This window comes from Penaeus japonicus, unplaced genomic scaffold (genome assembly GCF_977035675.1).
Source record: "Penaeus japonicus unplaced genomic scaffold, GWHDUDI00000001_assembly GWHDUDI00000020, whole genome shotgun sequence".
NCBI lineage: Eukaryota > Metazoa > Arthropoda > Malacostraca > Decapoda > Penaeidae > Penaeus > Penaeus japonicus.
Window position 1 is genome coordinate 4,237,936 of NW_028234422.1, and position 10,000 is coordinate 4,247,935.

The 10,000-nt window shown below is 47.2% G+C and overlaps 1 protein-coding gene across 1 annotated transcript in view; it reads right to left on the bottom strand.

Annotated features, from left to right (window-relative positions):
- LOC122246117 (uncharacterized) overlaps window positions 1-10,000 on the bottom strand; it is a 98,017-nt gene that overhangs the window by 67,173 nt on the left and 20,844 nt on the right. The window contains exons 6-8 of the mRNA XM_086548513.1: window positions 9,390-9,491; window positions 8,950-9,090; window positions 8,544-8,725 (exon numbers count right to left, since the gene is read on the bottom strand). Coding sequence (XP_086404639.1) covers window positions 8,544-8,725; window positions 8,950-9,090; window positions 9,390-9,491 — 425 coding nt within the window. The remainder of the gene's footprint in view (window positions 1-8,543; window positions 8,726-8,949; window positions 9,091-9,389; window positions 9,492-10,000) is intronic.

Sequence of the window (10,000 nt, forward strand, 5' to 3'; positions counted from 1 at the left end):
TTCCCTTCCTCCTCCCTTCTTCCCTCTCTCTCCTTCCTTCTTCCCTCCCTTCCTTCTTCCCTCTTTCTCCTTCCTTCTTCCCTCAATCCCTTCCCTCTTCCCTCTCTCTCCTTCCTTCACTTCCCACCCACCTTCTGAAATCCAGAACACCAGAGCACCAGAACTCCACCATCCTTAATTGCAAGAATCAAGAACAGAACCAAGAATCGTTGCAATAAAGAAATAAACATCCGATGTTGCAATGAAGAAATCAACATCCGATGTTGCCTCGACAACTTAGCAAGTAGTGTTCTTGTGAGCGGAGAGGCACTCGACACTAACTAAGTCTCTCAGTCGATGGTTGGTGCCACTCCAGGGTGCCACTTCTGCCACTGGGAATACGGTCGACGCTGTTTTTGTGTCATGGAGGTGGGGGGGGGGGAGTTTTTGTTTCTTTGCAAGTATTAGCTTTTATTTACTTTTTGAGGGTCTTTTCTTTTTTCCTTCCTTCTCACTCGAATTCGAATTAGATGGAAAAGGACCGTTGGAAATTGATTTCGAAATTACGAAACACAAGGATATTTCGCCATTGCAAGTGAGTCTTCCGATATTTCTACACTTATGTAGTCATCGATTGGGAAGCAGCTTACGTAAACAAACCACTTAAACCACTTAGCATACGGAGCGATTCCGGTAATGGGCACTCATCTCTATGGCTAACCCTGCCACTTGTAATGCAACATGTATCAATTTTTAACAATGAGGCTTTTCATATTCCATCATCTTTTTTCCCCTCTCTTCTTCTTCTCCTTCTTCAAAATAATAGGAAAATGATGTTGAACATTATTAAGGTATTTCTTATCATCATTATCATTATAATAATCTTTATCATTACTATTGTTATCATTATTATTGTCATAATTATCATTATAATTTCCATCATATGTTAGTTTCTCCTCACTGTTATTCTAGCTCATGTTACCTCTTCTCCTCCTCCTCCTTCCTCCTTCCTCCTTCTGTTTCCTCCTTCTCCACCTCCTCCTCCTCCTCCTCCTCCTCCTCCTCCTCCTTCTCCTCCTCCTCCTCCTCCTCCTCCTTCTCCTCCTCCTCCTCTTCCTCTCTCCTTCCTCCTTCCTCCTCTCTCCTTCCTCCTTCCTCCTCCTCCTTCCTCTTTCCTCCTCCTCCTCCTCCTCCTCCTTCCTCCTTCCTCCTCCTCCTCCCTTCTGTTTCTCCCTCTTCTTCTCCCTTGTTCTCCTGTCCCATTTCCCAAGCGACAAGTACCAGCATCAGTTGCCCCGTCGCGTATACTTGAGACTGCCTAGGCAACAAAACCTCGATTTCAGACCAAACGAGAGATTCCAATATGATTATAAGTTCTACTTTAACGGAAAAAAAGTGAATTTGAGAGGGACGCTAGAGAGAGAGAGGGAGAGGGAGAGGGAGGGAGGGCGGGAGAGAGAGAGGGAGGGAGGGAGGGAGGGAGGGAGGGAGGGAGGTGAGGTAGGGAGGAGGGAGAGGAGACGAGATGGAGAGAGAGAGAGAGAGAGAGAGGAGAGAGAGAGAGAGAGTTGAGAAGAGAGAGAGAGAGAGAGACGAGAGAGAGAGAGAGAGACAGAAGGAGAGAAAGGGAGAGAGAGAGAGAGAGAGAGAAGAAGAGAGGGAGGAGGGAGGGGAGGGGAGGAGGAGAAAGAGAGAGAGAGGGAGAGAGAGGAAGAGAGAGAGAGAAAGAGAGAGATGACGGAGAGGAGGAGAGAAAAGATGAGAAAGAGTGAGAGAGAGAGAGAGAGAGAGAGAGAGAGAGAGAGAGAGTTAGAGAGAGAGGAGAGAGAGAGAGAGAGAGGGAGGGAGGGAGAGGAGAGGAGAGAGAGAGAGAAAGAGAGAGAGAGACAGAGAGAGAGAGAGAGACTGATAGATAGATAGATAGATAGATAGATAGAGAGAGAGAGAGAGAGAGAGAGAGAGAGAGATAAAGGGAGAAAGAGAGAAAGAAAGAGAGAAAGAGAGAGAGAGATCTTTCCTCTACAGAATCACCTCACCAGGTCTACACTACACTAGTTACCTAGACAACCAGCGACAACTCCTGATATTGGCAACCGCATTACCCAGTTCACAGACTTCCCTCGCAGCCCTCCGTGATGTTATACTAATTCCACACGTATTCCAACGCCACATACGGCACATCGAAACTACAGTTACTCGGGGTCTTTCGCGACGTCAGCACAAGTCAGCCCGGACGTCAGTAAGGGCTGTTAGGACGAGGTCAGCAATGGGTCACACTCTCCAGACGTTGACTGTATTTTTCATTTTCTGGAGGTTAATTGGAAGGGCTGAAGGGAGGGAGGGAAGGAGGGAGGGAGGGGAGGGGAAAAGGAGGGAAGAGGGAGGGAGGGAAGGAAGGGAGGGAGGTGAGGGGAGGGGAGGAAGGGAAGGAGGGGAAGGGAGGGAGGTGAGAGAGGGAAGGAAAGGGAAAGGAGGGAAGGAGGGAGGAAGAAAGGAGGGAGGGAGGTGAGGGAAGGGAAGAAGGAAGAGAAGAGGGAAGGAGTAGGGAGGGACGGAGGAGGAGGGGGAAGGGGAAGGAAGAAGGAAGGAGAGAGAAGAGGGAAGAGGGGGGAAGGGAAGAGAAGAGGTGAGGGGAGAGGAAGGAGGGAGGAAGAGAAGGAGGGAGGGAAAGTATGCAAGGAAAGAGGATAGATTGATGGAGGAAAGAAATACTGTATATATACACTAAATACACACACAAACACGATAAACATTTATTTTATATTATATATATATATATATATATAGTTATATATATATATATATATTTATATGTCATGTAATGTTTATTCTACTATATATTATATATATATTATATATATATATATATATATATATATATATTTTATTTTATATTTATATATTTTATTTGCGTGTCTGTGGTGTTTGTGTTTGTTTATTTAGCCCCTAACTCCAGAGCAATAAACAGGGGCGCTTCAACATATCCGCTTTACCCAACAGGGAAAATCTCTGATAGCCATCTGGGAACAGGTATCGCCCGAACCCAAAAAACACAACTAAATATCATCTTGTGGGCCCCACAGAACAATTAACAATACCAGCATCAAAATTTAATGTCTCTAACCATTTGTTTCCTCCAATACCCCCCCCACACCCCAACACAACCCAATAAACACAATACACCCCCAACCCCCCACCAACCACCCCCCCCACCCCAACCCCCCCACCCCAAAACCACCAACCACCCACTACCCCCCCACAAAAAACCCCCACCATCCCCAACTACCCCCCCCAACACCCCACCCCCCCCACCCGCCCCAAAAAACCACAAACACAACACCACACCCCACACCACCACACCACACCCAACACCCCCACGACTCCCACAACAAGAACACATACACCACCACCCCACCACACCCCCACCCCAACCAACCAACAACAACCCCTCAACCCCCTCAACCTCCCAAAACAACCTCACCCCTTACTTTTTCTCTACCACTTTACAAACACCTCCCCCACCTCCTCTCCCTATCAATTTTATCTTTCTCTCCCCCTTCCTCCCCTCCCCCCTCCCTCCCCCTCTTCCTCCCCTCCCCCCTTCCTCATCCTCTTCCTTTTCTCTCCCCCTTCCTCCCCTCCCCCTCCCTCACCCACTTCCTTTTCTCTCCCCCTTCCTCCCATCCCCCATCCCTCTTACTTTTCTCTCCCCCTTCCTCCCCTCCCCCCTCCCTCTCCCTCTTCCTTTTCTCTCCCTTCTCCCTCCCCTCCATCACCTCTTCCTATATCTCTCCCATCTCCACTCCCCTCCTCACCCTCTTCCTTTTCTCTCCCCCCTTCATCCCCTCCCTTATCCTCTTCCTTTTGTATCCCCTTTCCTCCCTTCCCCCTCCCTCAGCTTCTTACTTTTCTCTCCCCCTTCCTCCCCTCCCTCCCCCTCTTCCTTTTCTCTCCCCCTTACTCCCCTCCCCCTCCCTCTTCCTTTTCTCTCCCCCTCCCTCGCCCTCTTACTTTTCTCTCCCCCTTCCTCCCCTCCCTCCCCCTCTTCCTTTTCTCTCCCCCTTCCTCCCCTCCCCCTCCCCCCTCCCTCACCTTCTTACTTTTCTCTCCCCCTTCCTCCCCTCCCCCCTCCTTTTCTCTCCCCATTCCTCCCCTCCCCCCTCCCTCTCCCTCTTCCTTTTCTCTCCCCCTTCCTCCCCTCCCCTCCCCCCCTCCCTCTTCCTTTTCTCTCCCCCTTCCTTCCCTCCCCCCTCCCTCTTTCCTTTCTCTCCCCCTTCCTCCCCCTCTTCCTTTTCTCTCCCCTTCCTCCCTCTCCCCCCCCCCCCCCCTCTCCACCCTCTTCCTTTCTCTCCTTCCTTCCTCACCCTCCCCACCCCTCCTCTCCCTCTTCCTTTTCTTCAATCCCCCTTCCCCCCCCCCCCCCCTCACGATTTTGTCACCCCCCTCTTCCTATCTGTTCTTTATAAAACATGGGGCAAGTTAAACGGTTAGAAAGTTTTAATTGCTGCTACGATATCGCGTCATATTTTCTGCATGGTTGCCTCTTAGTATCTCCTTTCACTCCTCTTTTTTTTCTCTCTCTCTTCCTTTCCTTTCTTCGTTTGTGCTTCTTTCTTCTTCTCCTTTCGTTGTTTTTTTTCTCCAGTGTGTTCCCTTTTTATTTTATTTTCGCTTTTTGCTAGTCATCTGTTATGTATAGTTCCTCTCTATTGCTATCGTTCAGCGTTGTTAATTCGTGGTCCGCTATTTTCGATTCTTGTATCTGGAATACATGTGCTTCGGATACGAGAATCGAAGCACACAAACACACATAAACACAGGCACATGTACACACTATATCTCTCTTTCTCTTTCTTTCTTTCTTTCTCTCTCTCTCTCTCTCTCTCTCTCTCTCTCTCTCTCTCTCTCTCTCTCTCTCTCTCTCTCTCTCTCTCTCTTTCTCTCTCTCTCTATATTATATATTTATATTTATTTATATATATGCTGTGTGTGTGTGTGTGTGTGTGTGTGTGTGTGTGTGCGTCGTAGTGTGTGTGTATGTATGCTTATCTTATATATATATATATATATACTTCATATATATATAATATATATATATACTTAAGTATATATATAATTTTATATTATATATTATATATATATATATATATTTATATATATTTATATATATATATAACACACACAGAAAACAAATACTATATGAAGCTTATATATATAATCATATTTACTAGAGCTCTGAGGTGCTTATATGGTGTGGGGGGGGGGGGGGGTTGATAGAAGATTAAACATGGTGGAAGGGCCCTTAATGGGCACCAAGTACTTTAGGATTAAAGTTAATGGTATATACCATATGTCCATAAAAGAAGGTATATGGAAAAATCTGTTTTTTTCCAGGAGACAAAAAAAGAAAAAAAAGGAAAAAAAAAAGATAAAAAATAAGGATATGAAAGAAAAAGCATATAAATTCCCTAAAGATGAGTCATGACCAGCATTATGTAAAGACAGGCCAGGTGAATAAGCGCTCACGCGAAGATAAGTCTCCGTAAAATTATGGGCAAATTTATCGAATGTAGTTTCCGATTCTCTACCGGAAAATTCGCTTCGGCGGAGAGGAAAATTCGCAGAAGCTTCATGCGGAGGGAGGATTAGCAAACATGTCTTCTTCCACCGTAAGAATACAGCTGTAGTCGAGCGAACGGGTGTTTATATACATGCACTTAAATACTCACACACGCACACACAAACACACACACACACACACACACACGCACACACACACACACACACACGCACACACACACACACACACAGACACACACACACACACACACACACACACACACAACTCAACACATCCTCAACACACACTTTTTATAATATATATATATATTATATATGATATATTATATTAATTATATATATATATATATCATATCCATCTATGGTTACGATCTACATTTAAACTAAACTCACAAAATCATGATTTGAATCAAGCTCTCAGTCAAGCTTCCCCCTTTTTTAACCCTTTTCTCATCCAGTTTGTGTATTCGACAAGTTGCATCTCGTTGTTGCATCATGAATAGTTATTGTTCTATATTTGCATAGATACATATTTACTTGTTAAATAAATGTCTCTCTTCGCCGATTGGTATTGTTTGTTTTTGTATATCTTAGGAAAAAAAAAATTGAATGGATGGTTGGGTGGATGGATTGGTGGGTGGGTGGGTGGATGGTTGGATGGATGGGTGGGTAGGTGGGTGGATGGATGGGTGGGTGGGTGGGTGGATGGATGGGTGGGTGGATGGATGGATGGATGGATGGATGGATGGATGGATGGATGGGTGGGTGGGTGGATGGTTGGATGGATGGGTGGGTGGGTGGGTGGATGGATGGGTGGGTGGATGGATGGATGGATGGATGGATGGATGGATGGATGGATGGTTGGGTGGATGGATGGGTGGGTGAGTTTGTGGGTGGATGGATGGGTGGTTGGATGGATGGATGGATGGATGGATGGATGGATGGATGGATGGATGGATGGATGGATGGATGGATGGGTGGGTGAGTGGGTGGGTGGGTGTTTGGGTGGGTGGGTGGGTGGGTGGATGGATGGATGGATGGGTGTGGAGTGAGTGGGTGGGTGGATGGATGGATGGGATAGATGGATGGATAGCTGGATGGATGGGTGGGTGGGTGTTTGGGTGGATGGGTGGATGAGTGAGTGAGTGAATGAGTGAGTGTGCGAGTGTGTGAATGTATGAGTGGGTGAGTGGGTGGGTGGATGTTAGTTTGGCTGGCTGGATGAATTACTGAATGAATGAAACGACACGAACGAACACGGATTAAAAGAAAGAATAAACGAAATGAAGGCTGTGTGTGTGTGTGTGTGGTGTGGATTATAATTAATAAGAACAAATTTTTAAATTAAAAAAGATATATAATATTACTTCCAGATCAGGAGTTGCGAAACAAATATTCCCGCCTATCTACTTAATAAAGCGAATATAGATTCCATAACAATATTCCGTTTTAGGATGCAACTTTTTACCGCAACTTTATCGGCGAGAATTCGGTCGGGAGGCAAAGACTCACGGATTTATTTGGCAGTTCGTATGAATAATCTCCGAGCTCCGTGAAGGGTGACCTGCGAGGAGGAGGAAGAGGAGGAGGAGGTGGAGGAGGAGGAGGAGGAGGAGGAGGAGGAGGAACTGGAGGGAGGAGGAGGAGGTTCTGGATGGAGGAAGGAGGAGGAGGAGGAGGGGGGAGGAGGGAGGAGGAGGAGGAGGAGGAACTGGATGGAGGAGGAGGAAGGGGAGGAGGAGGGGGAGGAGGAGGGGGAGGAGGGAGGGGGAGGGGGGGGGGAGGGGGAGGAGGAGGAGGAGGAGGAAGAGGGGGAGGAGGAGGAGGAGGAGGAGGAGGAGAAGGAGGATGAGGAGGAGGAGGAGGAGGAGGAGGAGGAGGAGGAGGAGGAGGAGGAGGAGGAGGAGGAGGAGGAAAATGGAAGGAGGGAGGGAGCGAGGAGCTGCGACGGGAGGAGGGGAAACCGGACGAAGGAGCAGAGGGGAGGAGGGGAAGGGGGGGGGGGGGGGGGGGAACGGGAGGGAGGAGGAGGAGGACTCCAAAGGAAGAAAGGAACCAGAAAAAGGAGGATACCGGATGGAAGAACCCGGAGGAGGAACCCGGAAAGAGGAGAATCCGGTGGAGGTACGTAAGAAGAGGATCCTGAAGGAGAAGGAGGAACCCGGAGAAGGAGGAGGAGCCGGAGGAAGACTTCGGAGAATGAGGAGAAACACGGAGGAAAAGGATCCCAGAGCTAGAAGAACATAGAGGAAGAAGAGGAACCCGGTTCAAGAATCTGGTTGAGGAACCAGGAGAACATGGAAGAGGAAGAACTGGAAGAAGGATGAAGTATCCAGAGGAAGGGGAGGAACCCGTGACGGAGAAGGATGGAAGGGAGAAGAAACTGTGAGAGGCAAAAGGAGGAAATCAAATATAGAGGAACTCAGAGGAAGAGGAACCCGGAAAAAGAAGACAACCTGGAATTAAAGAGAACTGTATACATTATAAGGGTAAACAAATTAAAATGAATAAAAAAAATTTAGATAAAAAACCAAGAAAAGAGAAAGAGGAACCGGAAAGAAGAGGAGGAACCCAGAGAAGGAGGAACCCGGAGAGAGAGGAACCGGAAGAAAGAGGAGGAACCCAGAAAAGAGGAACCCGGAGAGAGAGGAACCGGAAGAAAGAGGAGGAACCCAGAAAAGAGAAACCCGGAGAGAGAGGAACCGGAAGGAAGAGGAGGAACCCGAAGGAGAAGGCGGAACCCGGAGAGAGAGGAACCGGAAGGAAGAGGAGGAACCCGAAGGAGGAGGCGGAACCCAGAGAAGAAGGAACCCGAAGGAGGAGGCGGAACCCAGAGAAGAAGGAACCCGAAGGAGGAGGCGGAACCCAGAGAAGAAGGAACCCGAAGGAGAAGGCAGAACCCAGAGAAGAAGGAACCCGAAGGAGAAGAAGAAACCCGAAGGAGAAGAAGGAACCCGAAGGAGAAAGCAGAACCCGGTACTCACTTTTGGGGAGGAAGGAGGCCTTGGTGCCAGCGGCCTCCATGATGAGCCTGGCCATGATGAGGAGATGCGCCACCAGGATGTGGACGAAAGGCCCCGTAGGACCTCCGTGCAGCCACGCCGCCCTCACCAGACCCCCTGCAGCGCCCGGTGCGGGAGGGGGGTCGCGAAGAAAACACCCCGTCCTGAAGAGCCGATAGGTCGTTGGCGTAGTTGCCAATATAGAAGAGCGGCGCCGAAAGAAGAAAAGGAGGGACTCCCGCGGCGCCAACCAGATGGGGAGAAGGCGAAGCAAAGAGTGAAAGTAAGGGACGGAGGGGGTGGGGTGGGGTGGGTCAAGGAGATATATATATTGTGATAGACAAGAGATTGTGATGAACTGTGGTCGACTGAATGTGATGATTTGTACTGAATAGAGATTGTGATGAACTGTGGTCGACTCTTCCTGAATGTGATGTATTGTACTGGACGGTTAGTGGTTGTGATGAATAAGTTCTCGTATGGGATGAAATGTGATGAATAGTTCCTGAATGTGATGTAGTGTGATGAACTTCTCCAGAATGTGATTTAATGTGATTAACTTTTCCCGCGTGTGATCTAGTGTAATGAACAATTACTCAATGTGCTGCGCAAATTTCTGAACTTGGTGAAATGTGATGGACATTCCCTGAATCAGAAGCAAGTATTTATGGAACTATCTAAAACATTCAACAGTTCACAGTAATATGTCCTGCACAGTACAGTCTCAGTCCCGTTTTCCTGGTCAATACGACGGCAAACACGATCAGGATCCTAATGTCTCGTGCGCCGTAATGGAAACTGCCCGACGCGACGCCAGGTGTCGCTCACACGAACCTAGGATACGGAATGTCCCGGATGTAAACAAATAGCATCATGCGTATCGTGTGGACGCGGACTTTTTCAGCCACCGTGGATGTGCTACATTTATTTCTTATGATTATCACATGGATTAGCTATTGGTATATCTTATACTTGTTCATATCATCTATTTTGATTAGAAATTGAATATATAGACCGAAAACCTCTTGGTCTTAAATCGAACCACCATTATCTGAATGTTCGAAACGGGATCCGAAACAAATAATCAATGAATATAAAACAAATAAATTCCTTATAATAATACAATTATAAAGGGAGATTCAGATCACGTTCTAGTTTCATAAATCACGAAAAAAATGAGATAATATAAAAAACAAAATAGTTTAATAACAATAAGTCAGAAAATGATGCTCAATTTTCCTGTTGATGAAGGTAAGAGGAAAACTTCAGCCGTGTTAGTCACAACCATAAATACAAAATCTTGGATTAACTTGAGGGGATAGCGGTATTGTGTGAGGAGGGAGAGATAGAGAGGAGGGATGAGGAAGGTGTGGAAAGAGGAGAGGGAAAGAGGGATGAGATATGGATGAGAGAGGGTCGAAAGAAAAAGATGGGAGAGA